This window comes from Podarcis liolepis (assembly GCF_965112155.1).
Source record: "Podarcis liolepis genome assembly, chromosome: 3".
NCBI lineage: Eukaryota > Metazoa > Chordata > Lepidosauria > Squamata > Lacertidae > Podarcis > Podarcis liolepis.
This window is the reverse complement of record NC_139557.1, coordinates 60,470,659-60,493,306: the sequence shown is the minus strand read 5'-3', so window position 1 is coordinate 60,493,306 and position 22,648 is coordinate 60,470,659. Positions and strand designations below refer to the sequence as shown.

Below are 22,648 nucleotides of genomic sequence, written 5' to 3'. Positions count from 1 at the left end.
TTGTGGGCGTGGCTAGAAAGAGCGGGACGAAGGGAGGGTGGCTGAGCAAGAGGAACAGAGGCCGCCGATTGATGGGCAGAGCGCGAGAGGGGAGGAAAAACACAACACCCAAGAGGGAATAGGTGGGGCTGGCCGTCGTTCTGGAGCCTGCGATTGGCCGAGGGTCAAAACCGGGGGCGGGGCTGCAGGCGGAGGCCGGGACGCGGGGAGGGGGGCTGGAGCCGCGCTGACGGCCTTGGCCAGGGAATTTCAATTTCGAATGAGGCTGAGGGAGGCGGTGGCGCAGCGGCCAGACGGGGAAGCGAGAGGCAGGAGGAGGAGGAAGCCCGCGGAGGAGGTAGGAAAGCCCTACAGGCGCCGCCGGCAAAGTTGGTGCGGGACGTAGCAGCGCTGGGTTGTTTTTGGCGGGCTTCGCTGTCGTAACCGAGAGCGAGTGAGGCGGCGCTGGGGAGCCGCCGCCGCCGCTTCCCTTCCTCTCCTCGGCTGCGAGCGAGCGAAAGGGACGCGGAGTGAGCCTGAGGGGGAAGTAGGCGAAGCGCAGCAGCCGCTCTCTTGACGGAGCCGGGTCCCTCTTCCCCCGTTTTCTCCTCATAGACACTCGGCCTGGCTTTTGCTCTGCCCCCCACCCACGAGCCGCCCTTCTCCCGGCCGCCGTTTGGCTTTCAGTTCCGGCGGAGTTGCTCCCCGGGGGGGCGGCCGGCAGGGAGGCGGCGACGAGGGCGCGGGTTCCTGCTCTTCGCGCTCCGCCGCCTCCTCTCTGCCCCTGGTGATGTGGGGCTCCAGCTGGAGTCGCCTCGCGGTTGGAGTAGGTGGGAGGGGAATTTTCTTTGGGGGGGGGGTCAAGCCTCCTCTGCCTGCAGCCCCGGTAGGGAGGAGAGGCGGCGGCGAAGACGACGATAGCGTGGGTGGGGGGAAGAGCAGCTCTGAGGCGAAGATGCACGTCCGCTGGGGCTGCCGCCGCCGCCTTCCTCCTCGGGAAATCCGCTGCCCTCCCTCAGCGCGAGGGGAAGGGACTGTGGCGCTGAGGAGGGAGGAGGATGCAAAAGCAGAGTAGGGAGACGGCGCTACACCGCGTGTTCCTGCCCCTCTCCAAAGCGTGGGGTGTGTGCAGCGTGTGGCATCCTGCCTAGCGGGGTTTGGGTGTGTGCGGGGCGGGAGAGGGAAGCCCTCTTTCCCTCCGCAGGTTTTTAATCCCAGCAGCGGCTTTCTCGTCCTTCCTGCCGAGGGTTCAGCTGAGCCGCTCCCCCCCCCCCCCGGGAAGCCGTCAGTCTCCACCTTTTGTTCAAATTTCCCTCGTTTACATCACCTCCCACGCGCGCGCCACGACGCGGGAATGTGATCCGCGTGGGGGCGGGAATGAGCGCCAGGCTCTGGGATGCCGATTCCTGGCCGAGAGTCCCGACGTATTCGTTGTCCTGGAAGCCCCCTGCAGGCCGCCGGGACTGTTGTGACCTGCGTCGTAACGCGATGTGTTTATGTGTAGCCTCGTCTCCCGTGTTTGCGGTGATTGGTGGGCGGGGAGCCCTGGCCCATTTAGTGGGAAGAACTAAAGCTCTTGCCGGTGGGTGATAGCTTTATCGGCACCAACTAAAAAGTCACAGCGTACTGATTTTGGTATACCGAGAAAGGTTATTCAGAGCAAATGGGATGCGAAGCGAAGTAGCGAGTGGGGTGGGGAAAGTGGACATGATGAAAAAGCTTAAAATGGACGCAGGAGGTATTATGCAGACTTAATTAGATTAGAATGTGGTAGGTTGCAAATAGGTTGCATTAAAGCAGTGGTGTCCAAACTTTTTTCAAAGAGGGCCAGATTTGATGAAGTGAGGGCCAACCAAGTTGTTGAGCTTTTATTAGGGTTGAAGTTGTTGAGTTTTTTACCCCAGGAAATAAACTGCCACAGGGGCTGGATTAAATCGACGCGCGGGCCAGATTAGGCCCCCCAAAATGATCTTTTGACATGCTTGTATTGAAGCCCGTTTACCCCTATTCCCTTTTGAAAACACCACAAACATCATGGTTACTCAAAGCTGTTCTAAAGACAGCATGCTCTAATTTTAAGGTGTGCTGAGTATGTTCATTGATCACTTGAAGCAAAATAGGGTGGAGTTAGGGTGTATGCCCCCCTCAAGTATTATCTTTATATGGTAGAAACACTCCTCACAGTCAGTTTTAAGATTGCTGGATGGCTAAATTTGGTATTCCTCAATATACACATACACATATTGTGTTGGCCCATTATGACAAATCCAAAAGCTGCAATAGGGCTTTTACAATAGGGCTGTGACAATACTTGTTCATGTAAACAGTACCATTCCATTCAGCAATAGTAAGTTTCCATCTAATTCTAGAGGTGGAGTGGTAAAGTTTTCTCTGTTGTACATTTGAGGAAGAAGTCCACTTCATCTCCCACAAATTGGAAATGCTAAAAGGCTGTTTATAAAATACTATTAACTTCTGCTCACCATAACTCAAGTGCCCATGTGCTTTTTAGAATATGATTTGGCAACTATGGAAAGAATTCATTTCCACTTGTCTTAAGTGTCTGCCTAGCATAGCATAGCCATATTCTCTTTTTAAAAAATATTGGTCATGATAAGCTAAAAAATATGGATGTGATTTTGACATTTTGTTTTGTTTTGTTAGGTCTTTGAGGCTAGGATGCTCCAACATGTGAGGGTTAATTTTGGATAAAGAATAAAAAAATTCCTTCCAGTAGCACCTTAAAGACCAACTAAGTTAGTTCTTGGTATGAGCTTGGTATGAGCTTTCGTGTGCATGCACACTTCTTCAGATACACGTGCATGCACACGAAAGCTCATACCAAGAACTAACTTAGTTGGTCTTTAAGGTGCTACTGGAAGGAATTTTTTTATTTTGACTATGGCAGACCAACACGGCTACCTATCTGTATTTGGATAAAGAGTTTGAGATAAGAGTTGCATGTGGATTTGTTAAACTTGTAGCTTTGCTGGTGATCTGGATAGTATGATCTGTAAGTAAGAAGCTTTGTTTGGAGCTTGACAACGAAAGTGAGGCAGTTCTAAAGAGGCTAGTGCCACCTTCTAGAGAGGATGGTGGGAAAATGAATGTAACCTACTGGCAAGGAGTGCACTGTTACTTCTCTTTCTTGCCATCACCTGCTTATTACCTAGAACAGAAGCTGAGTGATTCCCACTGACTTATGAAGTCTACTGGGAGTAGGAGACTGCTAGTTAAAGTCTGCTGCTTGACATTTCTATTTGATCCCTCTCCTAGTTTCTCATGCAGTTTAGCCCAGTAGTGTAGCTCAAGTGGTTCAAGCAATGGTGTGTGTGTGTAACTAACAGCCTTTGGGTGTGTTTGGGAAGCAGTACAGAAATCAGATTGAGCAGTGTGTTTATTAAAAGCTGGAGGAGGAACCGTAAGTAGGTGAAATCAAAAGGAAAACACTAAATAATATTTTTGTATTTAATCCTATACTGTATTAGGAAAACCTAACATAGCAAAACTTATTCTTATGGTCATCTTTGCCCTGGGTAACCTCTGAAGTTGGTGGGAAGGCAAGGAAGAAAGTATGTGGGCATAATAATCACTTTTTATGCAATTTGATTGTGGTGATAATGATTAACAGCTAGACTAAGGAAGGAGGGACTTAGACAAGGATGCTGGAGGTGACTAACACTCATTTCCCTCTAGAAGGTGAGAAGTGGGATAGAGATGACTGCCAGACATCACAATGCTGGTGCTTTAGATATTTGACAGGCATATGAAGTCTGCTATTCCGGTCAACTCCATGGAAGGAGTTGGGCGGGCTGTGAGAGGGGACTGTGGAAAAGATGATCTTAAAGAATTTCTGTGGGCAAAGTGCACTGAAGTTAAGAGGTGAAGCTTTTGCCCAGGAGGAGCGAATGGTATTTCATTTCAGAAGGTGGGCTTCTGAGAACCATGAACAGAACTAATGTCCCACCCCCTTTCCATCACAGTTTTCTACCCCACATTTATCTGCTGGTTCATGCTCTGTGGAATAGTCACTCTTGCTTATAAGTGCCTGAAGTTTCTGTTGTGGGTGCCTAGTAGAATGGTTTTTGGGTGAATATCTCTGTATATAGGCATTATGTGTTTAAAGGTGGATACCATAAATCAGGCTCTCCAAATAATTTTGTACTACAACTTCCACCATTCCCAGCCAGCATTCTCATGCTCATGGATGAAGGGTGTTGTAAGGCACAAACCTGAAGATACCACATTGGCTTTCCCTGCCAGAAATTAAGCTACATTTTCTGATCTTGAAAAAATTAAGTTCTCCTATAAATCAATATAGATAAGGTTTGATAGGAGATAGCCTGTTTCCCTAGCTTCCTAGTGTCAGCAATACCACACTTCAGTTACTGTGCCATATTATATTATTTTAGTTTTTTCATTTCATTTCATTTACACTTGTATACCACCTCCCTTCTGTCATGGAACGCAAGGCACCTTACATGTTGTTCCCATCTGGTCATCCATTCAGGCATTGGCCTGGCCTAGATCTATTGATCATTAGTCACCACGCATTTCTGGGTAATAGTAGTTGTTTTGTGTCCATGTTCTTATTGCTCACACATTAAAAAAGTACAGAATAAACTATATTTGCCTTTGCTTGGTCTTGTTCATCTGTGTGTTTTCACTTTGCAGTTTTTGAGTTTAATCAGTGTAGGTAATGTCTTCTGGAATGAATTGGTATGCACTGGAAAAAAAGGTCGAAGTCTTGGCATAAACATTTCCAAAACTGCTTTGGGTGGGTCTGGAAAAGTTGTTAATTGTCAGGGGCATTATTCAGTGGATGGTCATGACAGTCGTACCAAAATGTACACATGCATTGCAGCATTGCTGTTCACATTGCTAGGAGCTGTTTTCCCTTTTTTCGGTTATATCTTGGAGCACTGTAGAAACCTGCAAAACTAGTGTGACCAGAGAATATGTGGAACAGAAAAAGGGATGTGTAGTTCAGAGAATGACAGTTTTACAATTATGTCCCTAATTATTTTAAAAGTTATTGACTGCATTCATAAGAGTAGTACATGTGTGTGTGCGCCCAGGTGCTAATGATAAATTGTGTGTTAATACATATCATAGAAAGGAAATTGAGTTTCTGATTGTGACTTTGAACTAACTTCTATGGTATTAGAGTTCTATGGTAAACATCTTCAAATATGTTTAATGTAAAAATGTGGGCCAAGAAGTACGTAAATAAACAAATGGGACTGCTAGGTCACAAATGAACCACCATAAACGTTACTACTCCCCCTTTCCCCAAGTTCTGTGCTTTGCACATACCTCAAAGCATTGCTTTTTTCTAGGGGTCCGCATACCCCTAAACATTTTGTGAATCTAAGTTTGGCCTCATTAAAGGGCAGCATTTCAATATCAGTAGGAAAATGAGAGTACAATGGTACCTTGGGTAACATAGTCTTCAGGTAACATGCTCTTCAGGTAACAGACTCCGCTAACCCAGAAATAGTGCTTCAGGTTAAGAACTTTGCTTCAGGATGAGAACAGAAATAGTGCTCCAATGGCGCTGCGGCAGCAGGAGGCCCCATTAGCTAAAGTGGTGCTTCAGGTTAAGAACAGTTTCAGGTTAAGAACGCACCTCTGGAACGAATTAAGTACTTAACCCGAGGTAACACTGTATCCCTAAACACTTTTTTTTTTTTTTAGCAAAAAAGACATTGCCTCAAAGTAGGGAGAGTGTGCACATTCACACGTGGCTAACCTGGAAGAGGGGAGTCCAGAGTCACTCACTATACTTTGAGATTTAGCTTCTGTAAATTTCTGTGTCAGTCACTGAATTATTAAGATTGTTCTCTTGTTTAGCAAAACCATGAGCAAAAACAGATTTTAAAGCCAGCACATCTCAGGAAAAACTAGGAAGTTTTGTTATTTTTTTTCATAGCACAATTTTTGTTTCTCTTTTTTGAAGTTGTTCCGGTGCCCTTTTGCAAATTCAAACACCCCCAACTACATTTACTAAAAGTGAAACAGTTTCAATGTGTTTAATGAATTATGGGTCATTGAAGTTTTTGTTTTTTTTTTAAAAAGTCATTTATTAGTATGTCTAATTCTGACATACCCGTGGTTTCCATGCATAATAAAATAAATCTATTTACAGTCTTTATATTTAAGCACATTACCTAGGCAACAAGTGCCATGAAGCATCTAATTTACTATAAAATTATCCAGCTGCTGACTTTGTTTACAATAAGAGTTATTGAACATAAGGCATGCTGCATACGTGGCAGTGTAGTGCTTCTGGAATGTGACCAATTGAATGTGACCTAGTGGCTCAGTTTCAGAGGCACTAAATTTCTAGCTGTAATTTAGGCTGTGATTTCTTTGAAGCCTAAAACATTAACTTCTTGTGCATTACATGCTCAGATGGTATTTGAACACAGAAATATCAGAACGACAATGATTTAGACTGCAGTGCGATGTAGTTTCCCCTACTCCTTAAAAAACAAAGAGACTTGAAATATCTTTCTACTTGAGGCCCGCATTGTAATAAATATTTTTTTTCCAGTTAAGTACAGTAGCTTTGTTGTACTTCATTTTGTTTAAAGTGAATACTTAATCATATCTCCTGGGACAAACGTAAGGTTCTGCACTTAGGCAGGAATATTAGATGCACAAATATAGGATAGGAGACACCTGGCTTAACACAGTACATGTGAAAAGGATCTAAGGCTCTTAGTAGACCATAAGCCTAACATGAGGCTACAGTGTTATGCAGCAGCAAAGAAAAAAGAAAAAAGAAAAAGAAAAGAGGCTAATTCAATTCTAGGATGCAGCAGCAAAAGCGCAGTGCCCATATCCAGGAAAGTAATAGTACCAATCTAATCTGCCTTGGTTGGACCCCACCTGGAGTACTGTGTCCAGCTCTGAGCACCACAGCTTAAAAAGGATATCGACAAGCTAGAATGTGTGCAGAAGAGGGCAACCAAGATGATTAAGGGTCTGGAAACCAAGCTTTATGAGGAACAGTTGAGGGAGCTGGGTGGGCTTAGCTTGCGGAAGAGAAGGTAGAGGTGATATGTTAAAGGTAAAGGACCCCTGACAGTTAGGTCCAGTCGCGAACGACTCTGGGGTTGTGGTTTTCATCTCGCGTTACTGGCCGAGGGAGCCAGCGTTTGTCCGTAGACAGTTTTTCCAGGTCATGTGGCCAGCATGACTAAGCAGCTTCTGGCAAAACCAAAGCAGCGCATGGAAACGCCGTTTACCTTCCCACCACTTGCACTTTGACGTCCTTTCGAACTGCTAGGTTATCAGTCTTCAAATATCTGAAGTGCTTTCACATGTAAAATGGAGCAGGCTTGTTTTCTGCTGCTCCAGAGGGTAGCACCCAAACCAATGGATTCAAATTACAAAAAAGGAGTTTCTTACTAAACATTAGGAAACTTCTGACAGTAAGAGCTGTTTGACAGTGGAACATACTGCCTTGGAAGCGGGAAGTTTTTAAACAGCTGGATGGTCATCTCTTGGGGATTGTTTAGCTGTTATTCTTGCATTGCATTGGGTTCATTCCAACTCTATGATTCGATGAATCTCTACCATTTGGATTACTGTTTCAAATGAAAATGCTGCTTTGCTATTTAATTGGGAAAAACTCATGTTTCAGTGTTGGAAATACGTTATTTAATAGAAATGAGTTATTTTTTCTCTGCAGATATTTTGCGTTAGATACTGAGTAGAATGAAAGGATACTTTGGCATTTTTTCTGTTTTGCTGCTTTCAGAAAAAAAATTAGTAAAACTGATTTAAATTGGTTAAAATGACTGATGAATATACAATCTGAGTCTATATAAGTTTGTTAGGAAGTCTCAAAGTGTGCATATGGAATATTAAAAAATGCTTCTCTTATAGTTAAAAAATGTGGCACACCCATTGTTTTCTGTTTTGCTACTGTGGAAATTTAGACATAATAGGTTGTTTTACCCTTAAATAAATCCTTTTAATAAAAGCCACTTCATATTTTTGCATGACTTGGTGTTATTATCGTCTCTCTGGATATTTCTCATGAGCTTTGGGAAGAGAAAAAAGCTTCTGTGCTTGTGATTTTTTACCTTTATGTTTTCATGTGCTCCAGGTAATGTTTAAAGTGGTTTATGTTTTGTAGAGTTCAATGCTGCTATCTTCCTATTTGAAAGCTTTATGCTTAGGGAGCAGTATTAAAATCACTTTGCTGTTTATGCGGGGGTAGCCTTTTTTCTTTGTGTTTTGGCTAATGCAGCATTAGTAAAGTCAATACTTTTAGAGTGCCTCACACTAGCAGACTGATTTCAGTTTTTCAGGATCTACTTTGGGGGTAGGTGCCCACCGATTGCAATCAATTTTAGTTAATCTGTACTAAATGGTCCTCACTTTAAGACTTCAAGTTGCTTAGCTGGATCAGACCTCCTAGTGGTGCAGGCATTAGGTGGTTTTGCTGGAAATTGGGGTATATATAAAATTGTCCTGCAACTTACATACCATGTAAAGTTATATATGTAGCAGTTTTATATATAACTGTTCGGAATTGCTTTAATATTTTCTTTATAAATTAGTAGTGAATGAATGCTATAAGAGATTTGTGTGTACCTCCTGATATGTATGAGAAGCAGCTTGAAAGAAAAATCATTATTAAATGAATTCTCACCCAACCCTTACTTTCTCAGCACTCCTTGTCTTTTGCAGTTAAGTCAAGTGGCAGTTTAGAAGTTTTTGGTGGGGTTTTTTTTAGATTTCTAAAATAGCAAGTAGTAATGAATATTGGTATTCAGGTTCTGTGCTTTGTTGAAGTTGATTGTAGCAGAGTAAATGTGATGTAAATGTAATAAAATAGGATTTTCCTACATAGTTTCAGTAGATATGATAACATTTAAGTCACCTTAGTACAGTAATTTTATTTAACATGTGTTCTCTTCAGAAAGGGGGGGGGGGGTTCTGCTAAGAGTGTACTTGTTGTAACTTAGGCTGCAGCCCTATTCAGACTTATTCTGGAGCAAGTTCCACTGAACACTGTTTTAGGTAGCTTAAAAAAACAACCACCACCTGGTTGAGAGTGAGTAGACTAATGTCACCCAGTGTGTTTCATGTTTGTGTAGGGAACCTGAACTTTGGTCTCTCAACTCCAAATCTAGTAGGTATATATGCTATACTACAAGTTTTTGCATGATCCTTTCCCATTCTGTATGTACCATTGTGATAAATGGAGAGTGTAATTTTAATCCCCACCCCCCATGGCTATGAAGCAGATAGACTCTGAATGCAAGGATAAAGCATGTTGCTTCAGGAAACAAAGCACTGGGTTTGCAATCCAACCTTTTGACTCTTCATGTGTTATCTAAACTGCAGCATCAGACAGTTGTCAGCATAGTGCTGTATGATCAATATACTGTTCTCTTGTTTCCTGTCAATAGTTTTTTCGTTTCCTTTTACTTGCGTAAGTAGTTTTTTCTCAAACACTTGAGAAATGTTGTTAATGCATCATGATTATTTTTTATTTATTTTTACTGTTCAGTAAGTGTTGGAAGTAACAATGCATGTTGGACAGTGTATGTGCAAGTCTGAGAGCATCTAAAGAAACAACTTACTGATCAATTTGCATTTTGATATACAAAAATAAGGATACATTGCAAGATTTTGAATTGCAGGAGTGATATATTTTCTCATAGGTTTGCAAGAGATTGTGTTCTAAATATTTGAGGAGAAAAATGCTTGATTCTTAGATGGAAACAGTTTTGGTTCATCTCATTTCAAAGGTGTAATATATTATAAAATACATGGAAAAGTCTTGAAAATGCCTAGATATTGTATTATATATGAGAGCTTTAGAGTAACTACCAATGTATGGTTTCATTTTGCGGGAGCCCAGTGTTGAAAATACTATGGATGTTAATCTGTATGGTGTCCTGAGCCTCTTCCGCCATAAAGGCAAAATGCTGGAGTTAAATCAGGAGTTAACCACTTTAACTTAAAACACCTTCACTCCTTTCAGAACTCATGGGGACATGTTCGTATTTTGTTGATGGAATTGCTAACACTGTGGTCACTTTTGCTTCCCTTGGATCAAGGGTAGGAAATCTGTGGCCCTCCACATGTAGCTGTGCCATGTCGTTGATCAATGGCCATGCTAATAGGGGCTAATGAGAGTTGGAATCCAACAATATGATCTGAAAGGCCAAAGGCTGTTCAGTGCTGCTCTGGACAGATATCGGACAAAGAGCTATTAAAAACAGCAGCTCAACAGAACAAAAATGCAAGGACTGGAACTTTACTCGGGGAAGACATATGAAAACATGGACATGTGGTCAAACGACCTTGTATCACCCCTTAATACCACTTCTGAAAATAGTGGAGCATACTTAAGTTCATTTTAAGCTACAATTGAAACATAATTTAAACTTTTGACCTAGCCGGGGTCGGCAAACTATGGTCCAGGGACCGGCTGCGGCCCACCAGGCTCGTAAATCCGGCCCACAGACCCTGCCGCCCGCTTGGTCAGTCCCCGCATTGTGCTAAACTGACACAGCGTTTCCTTGAAAAGAAGCCGTGGACACCTCGCTGTGCGGAGACTGACTTCTGCGACGCTGGCACTGCTTCGGATTGGCTGCAGGAAGTTCCTCACTGCCCACGTGCTGAGGTAAACCCGGCGCAGCCATGGATGGAGAGGCGGGTGTGGGGTGCACCATGGGCAACGTGACAGGCGCGTTGCAGGGCTTCAGCATGGCGCCCGGCTTGCCACTGCCGCTGGTGACGTGCTCGACGGCCACGCTGGAGCAGTTGGAGGGCAATTTGCGGCCTGCCTGCCGACCTGACCTCGGATGACGGGCCGCAGTGCATGGTGCGTGCTCTGGGCATGGGCCGATGGAGCAGCTGCTGCTCGTCAACCAGTGAGTGGGCTCCTGAGCAAGTGCAGAGTGCGTTCCTCCTCCAGGTCTGGAGGCAGCTGCGGGACCGGCTTCCATGGTATTTATATTTTTCAAAATATAGTCCGGCCCCCCACATGGTCTGAGGGACAGTGGACCGGACACCTGATAAAAAAGTTGCTGACCCCTGGACCTAGCCATTGTGGCTAGTAGTCACTATATTAGTGCTATATTCTGCATCCACTGTTTGAGGCGTCATGTCTCAAATACCAGTTGCTGGGAATCGCAGGTGGGGCAGCTTGCAGTCTTTCCACAAGCATCTTGTTGGCCACTGTGAGAACAGGGTGCTGGACAGACCATTGGACTGATTCAGCAGGCTCCTCTTAAACTCTTATGTTTTTGGTATGTTCTTGATTTAAAATTTTGTAAGCAGTAAAAAGCTAGCCTTGTGTACAAAATATACTTCGAAAAACTCATGCTGTCTTCATAGAGTTCCTAAAGAAGCTTAAGAACTTAAAATGAAATCTGTCACACCATACTAGCCAAGCAGGTAATATGCTTTATATCAATAGTCTACTTGAAGAATTCTCATTTACAGCCTGTTTCCCTATGTTGGATTTTGTCTCCTAGCCTTTTGTTTGGATTTCATGTTACTTTAGCACTGTTATTGAAAAATATATTTGTTTGGCTCTAAAGTCTAACTCTCAGCCTTCATTTGAGGCTTTTCTGTTGATAGTAGTAACGTTAGGAAGATGCAGCCAAACTGCAAGTCAGTAAAACGGCCTTGTGGGTAGGTTTATAAAAATTACTGGCCTGCATAATTTTTTCAAGCTTTTGTTCTCCTGCTGCAGTCCTCCTGCAGCAGCCAGCTACATTTTTCTTTTCTATCATCCTCGCACAACCGATCCACTTTAAAATTTTGACTTCTTGCAATTAGGAAAGTAACGGGAATGCACTGAAAAGTGTAGGGTGAACAAATGATTAGTGGAAAGATCCATCTATCTGTCATGGTTGCTTTAGCTGAGATTCCTGCATTGCAGGGGGTTGGACTAGATGACCTTTGGGTCCTTTCCAACTCTATGATTCTGTGATATACAAGCACCTTGTATAAAATTAGGATGAATGCTCATTGTCATATAACTGCCCCCAAACAAAACATAATGAATTTTCAGTAAAGACTGTCCATAGTTTAACCTCCATGTAAGCTTTGTGCAAGCAAGTATGGATAATCAGGTAGTTTTGAGGAGTCCCATGCTGTGTTTTTTTTTTTTGGGGGGGGGAGAAATGGTGGGATATACATTTAATTTTTTTAAAAAAAATATTAGCTCAATTTTCAGTAAGGTAAAGGTACCCCTGCCCTTACGGGCCAGTCTTGTCAGACTCTAGGGTTGTGCCCTCATCTCACTCTAGAGGCCGGGAGCCGGCGCCGTCCGCAGACACTTCCGGGTCACATGGCCAGTGTGACATCGCTGCTCTGGCGAGCCTGCACCAGCGCAGCACACGGAATGCCGTTTACCTTCCCGCTATAAAGCAGTACCTATTTATCTACTTTCACTTTAAGGGTGCTTTCAAACTGCTAGGTGGGCAGGAGCTGGGACCGAAAGATGGGAGCTCACCCCGCCGCTGGGATTCGAACCGCCGACCATACGATCGGCAAGTCCTAGGCACTGTGGTTTTACCCACAGCGTCACCCGCGTCCCCAATTTTCAGTACTTCATAGCTAAAATGCTATGCCTTCTTAAATTAACCGTTCCCATTGCAACTCTAGGTTGTCTGATTTAAAGAAATGTTACTGCTTTTGCTTGAATTCCTGTCCTGTCACACATAAGCAAGGCATTACTGTCGATCAATGACTATCTAGATTCTGGATTTCATGGTATTGTGGAAGGAGAGGGACATTTTCTAAAGACTTACTCTCCTTCCTCAATATCTTGAAAGCAAAGCTTTACAATAAAGATAATTAATATTCAGAATCTTAAGTGTGGTTTCTAACCATTCCTCATGTGATGGTTATGACTTGACATAAATTACCAAGATATCAGCAGTTTCTAAATTTAAAATTAAAGAGCAAGTCTGTAAATTGCTTGGATTCCTCATTAGTCACAAGGTCTTATTCTGAAATTCTCTGTAGGAAGAGAGCTGCTTTGTCATTGGATTCTAAGTTGTCTTGCTTATATATACTGTAGAAAAGCAACTCCCTGACCTTTTTACAATCAAATCGTTCTTAGCTGTTCCTAGTGCCAGTAGAGGGGAGAAGAAAGAATGCATTAGGAAGGGAAGCTTCATCTCCTCATCCTTGTGCACTGATGGGGGTATGGAGAGGGGAGGAAATGTGTCTGTTTGCTGTTCTTCGGGGTACAAATATTGTCCACTCCTGTTTACTAAATAATCAGAAAACTTTTCCGTAAAACTATTTGACTATTTTCATAATATTTTGGAATAACAAATGCCAAGTCCATGTACAATCATATGATGCTTTATATTTATTGCAAAGTTATTGTAAATGTATATAAATGTGAACTTCAGTGTATCACTCTAATGTAACAAATTATTAATTAAATAAAACTGTTGATGGGGGCCAAATGGAAAAGGAGTTTTGTCAGGGCTTGAGGCTTATTTATGTAGCACTAAACTGGTTTAATGTGTCTGAATGCAACCTTTTGAATGATACCTGAAACACACCTGTATGCTCCTCTAGTTGTACCATCAGACGTCATGGCATTCCTCATCCTCATTTCTGCAGATGTCTTTAAGTAGTAATAGCCAAACTGTTTCATCCTGTGTAATTTTTCCAGACAACATGTGTTAGCTTGCATCTCTTTGACTATGGAAAAGGGCAATCAATACAGTAGCAAAGTTTTGCTGGGTAGTAGCAACTTGTTTATTTTTACCTAGATCTATAAATCTATTTATCTCTTTTTTTCTGAATGTTGCAATTAAATAGTTATTGCTTTGCTCCTGATCAGTTAGAGAAGAATAAACCGCTGCTCCAGTATTTTTGTAGTGTGGGTTTTTATTTGGTCTGTTCTTTCTGTTACTGTGTTTTCAGAATGGATTATCTGTTCAGATTCCATCAAGCTACAGTGCTGATTATTCTTTTGAGTTCTGTAACCCTAGGATTTTAGAATGTGACCATAGGTAACAGCTGTCCTGGAATTAATCTTCTGTTTAATAATATGACTTAATTCATGCTGCCTTTATATTGTGTATAATACAAGAGAACTGAGGATCTGGGTAGTAGTGTCATGCCCAAGATTAGCTTCAAATTCTTTCAACCTCAAAAACAAGAAGATGTAGTCTTCCTAAATGTGTCTCACTTCCAAGCAACTAAGGAAGTTACATGGTCACCATTCAAAGAAAGGAAGCCAGATTGCTTAATAGTTTGACTGCTTGGAGGAAATAATAATAATAATAATTTATTTATACCCCGCCCATCTGGCTGGGTTTCTCCAGCCACTCTGGGCGGCTTTCAACAGAACATTAAAAACAGAGTGAAACTTCAAACATTAAAAACTTCCCTAAACAGGGCTACCTTCAGATGTCTTCTAAAAGTCGGATAGTTGTTTATTTCCTTGACATCTGATGGGAGGGCATTCCCCAGGGCGGGCACCACTACCGAGAAGGCCCTCTGCCTGGTTCCCTGTAACCTCACTTCTCACAGTGAGGGAACCACCAGAAGACCCTCGGAGCTGGACCTCAGTGTCTGGGCAGAACGATGGGGGTGGAGACACTCCTTCAGGTATACTGGGCTGAGGCAGATCCCATGCACATAAGCAATCCTTAGACTTCCTCTCATCCTTAGAGTTGGAGATCACAGGGCAGCTGTTGGTATGATTTTCATCCACCTCTGCCAATTTAAAGGTGTGAGGAAGTCTAGGTGCTGATTATACTTGCTGTGATGAATGAAAATGTAGAAGTCTGCTTTATATACACAGATATTCCCTGAAAAGGAAATATGGGGCATTGTGGCACATTGGATCTGGAAGGATTCAAAAACTGAGTTTTTAGTTTGATGTTGGGAGCTGCAAAAGGCACTCCTGTGGCTTTTATGGGGAACTGATATAGAATCTTGCACGTTGTGATTAAAGTCCATATGAATTTAATTAGTGGGTCAGACTTCATCTTTCATTTAAGGGCAGACTTCCTAAGACTTGTTTGGCAGAAGAACTACAAATAAATTCTTCTTTGCAATCTGTATGTGAGCAATATCTCCCCTCCCAGACCCAGTCTGGGTAAAGGAGCAGGGATTATCCTTGACTTTATACTGAGCTTTGCAGCACAGGGACAGGACTCTAACTTAAGGGAATAGTAGGATCCAGGTGACCACAAACTTTTTTTTTGGCTACCAAGACCAAACAAAACCTGTTGCCCCTCCACTTGTGTTATAACAGAACTTGTTTTCTATGGAGGCAGGAATTTATAGTTTACATAAGTTTGATTGAAACAGTTCTGATAGTTCTGACTATGATTGACACACTACTATTGTGGCAGTGATGGCTGTAATATCAAACTTGTTTCATGCTACATGAATAAACCTAGAATGAGCTTTAAGTTTCTGCACTTGGTCCCTTCTTTCCAATTTTGTCATTGCAGTATACTCTAACTGGCAAAGTATCATTTGGGCTTGCCCTGCAAATTTTGGATTATTTGCTGCACTGATCTACAGGGCAAATGTAATTCGTCATTTGCCAGTTCACATAACAAAGCAGGGATTGAGAAAGAAGATTGCATTTCATAAGAGAAGGAGGAAATTCATGGATCTGAGATTTGTCCATGAAGCATGAAGCCGTGAGATAGTGGTGCATCTGAACAGAACAAATATGTGATGTGGGTTATTATTATTTATTATTTATAGAATTTATATACCACCCTATACCTGGGGGTCTCAGGGTGGTTCACAGGTTGTTACATCATTTAAGAAACCTAGATATATGATTGAATGTAGTCCTTTTCAGGAATTCAGTAAACATGTAAGGGAGGCAGAAATGATGGACATACTAGATCTACCTCCATTGCTGTTCATATATGGCTATTAACATTTTTTATGCTTTAAGATAAGTGGAGAGCATACTAAATAAAAAGTCCAGTACTGAACACATTGCAAAAAACCAGGGGTCAGCAAACATTTTCAGCAGGGGGCTGGTCCACTGTCCCTCAGACCATGTGGGGGGGCCAGACTATATTTTGGAAAAAGAAATGAATGAATTTCTATGCCCCACAAATAACTCAGAGATGCATTTTAAATAAAAGGACACATTCTACTCATGTAAAAACACGCTGATTCCCGGGCCGCCCGTGGGCCGGATTTAGAAGGTGATTGGGTCGGAAGCAGCCCCCGGGCCTTAGTTTGCCTACCCATGCATAAAAACATCTCGAACCCATTACAATATACAGAGAAGCTGTCTTTCAGCATCACCATTTTAGTCAGTATACCCTCTTGTTTTGTATCATAAAACTCAATTTTCAATTGATGATGCAGCAGCTAAATACACAAAGCATACTTGTTGCTATAGTAAATTCAGCTGAGAAAGTAATACTCAGAATTTAACAATATTATGGAAGTCATCTGCATTTTTAACATGCAAATCCTTAAAAGAAAAGAAAAACACCATTAAACCTTGCTCACTTCATTCTTGCTTGCTTCTGTACCTTCTGTCACAGTGGATTATTTATTGTTTTTTTCCATACCCTGTCCCCCACTTTACATAAAGCCCCCCACAAGGATTAGAATCTACTACTTGTCTTGCCAACTGTGGCAAGAAAGAAATGCTTCCAGGCAACTAGGAAAAATTCACCTTGGTTAAAGGGATAAAACTGTGCATTGTGCACTCATAACCCTTTAAAAAATCCTGAGGAACTACTAAGTCATTATTGTAAAGAGCACTGTGTGTTCCTTTCCAAAATGCAGAAAGCTTATTCTTTCTGCCTTTTAGACACACAGGCCAATCTGCAGTTGAAAAAGGTACACTCACTGCTCCCAGTTTCATTGTGTTATTGAAGTTTAGCAAAGGCATACATATTTCCAATTTCAGCTCCATAGCTTCTTTCTGAAGGTACAAAGAAAAGGATGGCAGTATAGTGGGGAGGAACAGCAGAGATGGGTACCTGCTTCCAGCATTTTTGCAACAGAATGCTGTTGTCTCTTCAAACCATCTGCAAGTCTCTCTGGCCTCTGATCACCCTTTCCAACGGCCTCTTCTCCACCCACTCTCATGAAGGCTGCTGGGATTACTGGCTGGTTTTTTCGTGGTTTCCTGCCCCCGTTTCCCCTGTGTTCACCATTTTTGTGTCATTTTAAATTATTTTTTGGAGACGCATGTAAAGCTGCGAGTGTGTATGTTAAATAAGCATGAGATGCAAATTACCTCAAAGGGCAGTTAACAAATGTAGTAAATTCTGGACACCATTACAACATTTACTGAGGAACATCTAAAAATTAAGTCTCATTTGTCTGTCATGACAAAACTGATTTGGAAATAACATATAGTACTTTGGAAGGTTAGCTTTGTCTCATGAAAAAACCTTGTGGAACTGAGTAGGAGGGAAATACCAAAACCAAATGGAGTCTGTTAGTCATTTCCCACTTTCTGACCTTGAACTCTCTTCAATTTGCTCTGTGTGTTCAGTTTTTCTGTCAGACACTACTTGATGTAGTTTGGTTTAGATTTACTGCTGCATTTTCAGGGCTAAGCAGTGGATGCAGATGAATTTTAGAGTGGGGATGCACTACACATGTGCCCTTCTATTGGCATTCATAGGAAATATGCTGTTTCAGCTTACTTGTTCTGCTTTCTTGCAGTTGTGTATGATTTTGACATGACCAGGAAGACACTATGGAGAAAGAGGGGCAAGTTATTGGACAAATCCCACATTAGAAATATTTCACTAGGAAATAATGGAAATCATGGACTCATTATGTGAACGCCTAATGAATGATTTCCAGGGAATGCATTTTGTTCATTAAATGGGACCTGGGTGTATCAACATTTTTTCTCAGTAGGAAGGAAACTACCTTGATTTCAAGGGAGTTACTTCTGGGTGTACCATACCAAAGCCAGTTAATGGTGCATTATTCTGTAAAGACAGCAGACTTTGTTAGCAACCGTAATTACCGTAAGTTTTCTTAGCAATAGCATTGCACATTGAGTGCTGAAGCCTTAGTCTTCAAGATTTCTGTTATGACTTTCTTAAGAAATGTCCAATAGACTTTTTTAAAAAAATGAAAACTAATAATGTGGGACCCTTGTTGGCACGAGGCCTGGCACATTTGTATCCCCTGTACCTCTTGTTGGTGGCCCTGTGTTAACCCATAAAGCTTTAAATGGCCAGGGTATGTGAAGGAGCACCTCATCCTACATGAATCTGGCCATTCGTGGAGGGAGTAAACTATGGCTTGGCTCCAGATGACTGTTGTGATGCCCACCTGTTGGAAATATTCTTCATGCATGCTATTATTATTATGTAGGTACCAGATGTTTTGCCTTGTTTCCTGGAGGCTCAATCAGAAACTAAGGATGCACTTCTCCATTTTGATAGATATTTATTACTGCAGTGTTAGGTGTTTCTGACTGATTTTGTTGTTTGTTCTGATATTTTTGTCTTGTGTTTGAAATAATGTGAAAGCACTTAAGACCAATTTGGCAGGAAGGTGTGCCAGAAAATTTTAAAGTAATTCCCACCCCCCCTAACCATGAGCATTGAGAGGCTGAGGAGATTAACAGCATTTATTGTCTATAAACACAATTTCCCTTAAAAACTTTTTACTCAAACCATGTTAAGATTCCTTTTCTATATGGTTTTTACCACCTCCCCCTTTGTATTTTTTTGTAGCTGTACTGATCTATTTTGTTTGTTTTGGTGAAACTGTTCTGTTAGAGCAATCTCCCATAAAATGAGAATTATCTTTTAATGGTGAACTATGGTCTCCCTGAACCCACAGCTAAGACTAACCAGCTACATAAGTGGTATTAATATTCTGAGTTCCTCGGAACAAATTATACTACCTTCAACAATAAGTTCAAATAAAAGCCCTATCCTAAAGTGGCAGATGTCTCATGCTAACCTAGCAGAGCTTTTAAAATGCATCTCTTACTTTGTAGGAGCGATAACAGGAAAACAGAGCTGTCTCTTTGACTCATTTGCATTTTCTGGCTGCAAAAATGAAGTGAGTTGGAACCAAGTTCTACTTTTCCACTGGGCATGCCTTTCTCCAGCAGAGTTGGGACTTGGGTGGGGCGAGACTTATTCATTAAGCTGCACAAAGAGCCTGTTAGATTTTTATAAGCTGGCTGCATAGCTTTGGTTTGATATGCATAACAAAAATTATATGCGTGTAACTTCTCTTTAATTGCTGTTGTAGACCTTAATTGCTCATCAATATGCAAAGTATGATATGCAAAAGCAAATGAGATTCAAGTTGCCTTAGACAAGCAAGTGAAAAGGGTGAGTTGATTTCGGTTTATTAGAAAATAAAAACAAGTACATGTGTGTGTAGAAAAATATGTGGATAGTTTGATCGCAATCTGGTGTCAGTATATGAGTGGCACCAAGTACTAAATGACAGTCACGTTAGTTGGTCTGTGAGTGAATATTGAAGCAAGTAGTTCAGAAAATGCGACAATAAAAAGGACTTTTAACTCTGAAATGGGATGCTCTGCAAGAATAACACTAGGCAATTTTGTGGGTGTATGTAGCTGCGAACATTCAAGTAGATGGCATTGCTATTTTGTTGTATTGGTTGAAATGCTTTTAGGAGAGTGTCTGGATCTTTTCACTGCAACACTTTGGTGGCTATATTTTTTTATCCCAATAACGGTATCTAATTTCCCTTTAAACAAGGAGTATTATTTTGTACCTGTTAGACAATTTTTGTGGTGCTTTCATTCTGTAACTGTATTTAAACTTTCAGGGGTTGTAAAGCAGTGTATGTTCTTTTGCACCTCATCCGTAGGGTTACAAAATTTATACTACTGATATTAGTAGTGGAAAATAATTGATTTGTGTTTATAAAAATGGAAAATCTCCAGTTACAGGTTCTAATGGTGAGTGCATTTGACAGAACATTGTATCTGGAAACATCTAGATTGTTCATACAGCTATTTTATCTAATACTGTATTAGTCTTGTACCTTTTGTAACAGTAGCTTGGTACCTACTTATTACCGTATTTTTACTATACATTTCGTTGGTGCTGGTGTTGCTGCTGTTGTGACTCTTCTTAGAGCATTACTCACTAGTTGAATACTAATGCTCTGTAAAATACTGTCACCATCTGGATGGTATGTTGTTATTTATTACTTTCCAAAACTAAGGCTGCAATTCAGTGCTGAATGATTTATATCTTATCCATTGTTTTCAGTAGGTTTGCGTACATCTAATTCTGCATAAGACTGAGCTGTAAAAGTACTACAGCTTAAAGAGTATTGGTTAATGTAGCATTTCTGCTTTTGAAGAATGATAGAGTTTTAGAAATGTTATTTACTGATCAAAGTCAGATAGCTACTAAATAGCCTATGTACTTGTTCTGTATATTTTTTGTTGGCGGAAAGAAAAGAGTACCATTGTCATGGTTACAGATTTAAATGCTGAATCAAGCATAGTGTCCTTTGACATAATTTATCAGGAATTTCGGGATGGCATAACTATCCAGGTGTATTACTATTACAGGTTTCCAAGAGCAATAGCAGAATGCATGATTAAAGAGTATTTTTTTCATGAGAGTAATCTGTATGGAAATACCCCTCTCAAAAACTTTACAACCTGACATTTAAGCATTGATTTTTTGGGGAGTAGGGGTACTACAGTTACCACTCACACAACTAAATAGTTGTGCTAGTGGGAGCCAGTGCAACAGGCGTTTCTCTTCTCACCTCCCCCCCCCCCGCCCCATTTGCACTCTGAGCCCTCACCTGCAATTTGGCAAACTTCCAGAACGCTGTATGGAGGGGGAGAGGGGAGTAGAGATTGTTCAGTCTGGCAAGCAAAACAGGCATTAATGCTTGTCATATTGACGCCACACTGTTGATTCCTAGGCATCCGGTTCTAATTCTTTAGTTCATATAGACTGTTATACAAAGAAGTAATTTCCATTACACGTAAGGTTATTGTGTGCATAGCTAGACTTTTCTGTTAAAGCTGTCTTTGCAGCAGCCCCCATTCCTGAAGAGACAAACCTATACTTTGGGACTGATTGCCTCTTTGGGAGAGAAATTTTACTGAACAGTAAACATCAAAGAAAGTTATGTGCTTGAGCAATGACTACTCCAGGATTGCTATAATTTGAGAACAAACCTCATCCACTAACACCACTTTTGAAAGAATCCCACAATGGCTGATTTAGTCTCCTTAAATTATTCTTTCCTGTTTCAAAAATAGGAATCATTAGTAAAATTTGACTTGACTCGTAGCAGCTTAAATGCTGACCTAACATAATTTAATAATTAAATATTTGCTTTAAACCGTCCAATTATTTTAAGATTAAGCAAATATTTTTGTTAGTGTTTTATAGAACTTGATACATTATTGAAGCGTATCCTAATTAGGAAATTATTTTTGTATGCTATTCCAAAATCTTATTCTGGACTCAAAACAGGGTGTTGAATTCACTATTCAGTAATTATTATTGTAAGATATATATTGCTATATAAATTTATTATACCTGTTCAGTAGAAACCAACCACTGAAGTCTAGTTTTATGCCACCCAAACTCTCAGACCTGAAAGCAAGATGGTTAATGCAAATTGGTTTATAAGTGTCTGTCTTCCAGACTTCGCTGCAGTACTGATGGAATTAGAAAGTCATTCTAGTATGTCCAATTGAAAGGATGAAGTTACTTCTTTTAATTACACCTGAGAAAGTCTATGACCACATAGACTTAGAGAGATTTGATTAATTTGATATATTTTCTAGCTCTGTGCTGTGTTGGCTGCTTGGATTTGAAAATTTTGTTGGTCACTTTGAATAATATGTCTACAGTGTAAGTTTAGTAAGCCAAATAGTTTCAACTTCAGTGGTTGCTAAAGCATAAGACCTTGTGTTAGGAGTTAGGTAGGTCCACAAGCAGTCTAAAAAGTACATTCTAAAAGCAAATATATGTATCTTATTTCTAGTGCATCCTGTGACCATGACGACTGAAGTTGGTTCAGACACAGAAGTAAAGGAATCGGAGAACCTGGGATCAAATACAGCAAAGGAAGATGCTGGGGATGCATCAGATAGTCAAAAAGAGCAGACATCTGAAATGAAAGAGAGTTCTCCCACTTCACAGGCGCCAGCTAGTCAAAGTAGCCCCAGTCGCTCCGGAGGAAAGGGAATTTCTCGCTTCATCCCCCCCTGGCTTAAGAAACAAAAATCATACAGCTTGGAAGAACCCAAAGATGAAACAAAGAAAAAACAGCCATCAGCAGCAGCAGAAGAAATGGGAGCAGGGGAGGGTGAATGCCATCTTCCAGAGGAGACAGCCCAGACTAAGGGAAAACTGGAGGACATTGCTGAGATTCGGCAAGAAGCTAAAGCAGATGACAGAGAGGAAAAACATTCTGTTAGTAGTGCTGAGACACAGGTATGCTCTTGAAAGGAAGAAAAATGAAACACTTTAAAGTCCATGCATGTTAATTACCTAGATGCTTAACACTATACCCAGCACAGAACAAAGTGTTAAATGGGCTGATATATCTTTATAAGAAATATGCCTCTAGAGACCAGCCTAATATTTTTTCCACATTCAGACATCATCTGCTGTTTTCATAAAATGCTGTTTTTATATGTTTGCATTTTGTTACAGCAGAATTC

At 41.2% G+C, this 22,648-nt stretch overlaps 1 protein-coding gene across 20 annotated transcripts in view; it reads left to right on the top strand.

Annotated features, from left to right (window-relative positions):
• The first annotated feature begins 15 nt into the window (after window positions 1-15).
• Window positions 16-22,648, top strand: part of EPB41L2 (erythrocyte membrane protein band 4.1 like 2) — a 76,321-nt gene continuing 53,688 nt past the window's right edge. For 4 of the 20 annotated variants that reach the window (XM_083498059.1, XM_083498072.1, XM_083498067.1 and 1 more), the window contains exons 1-2: window positions 23-122; window positions 21,967-22,418. In XM_083498059.1, the coding sequence (XP_083354185.1) occupies window positions 21,981-22,418 (438 nt within the window). In that variant the 5' untranslated portion in view covers window positions 23-122; window positions 21,967-21,980. Of the gene's footprint in view, window positions 338-410; window positions 434-19,218; window positions 19,302-21,966; window positions 22,419-22,648 lie in introns of those variants that run through there. The other 16 variants (XM_083498065.1, XM_083498056.1, XM_083498054.1 and 13 more) reach the window with 10 other exon arrangements.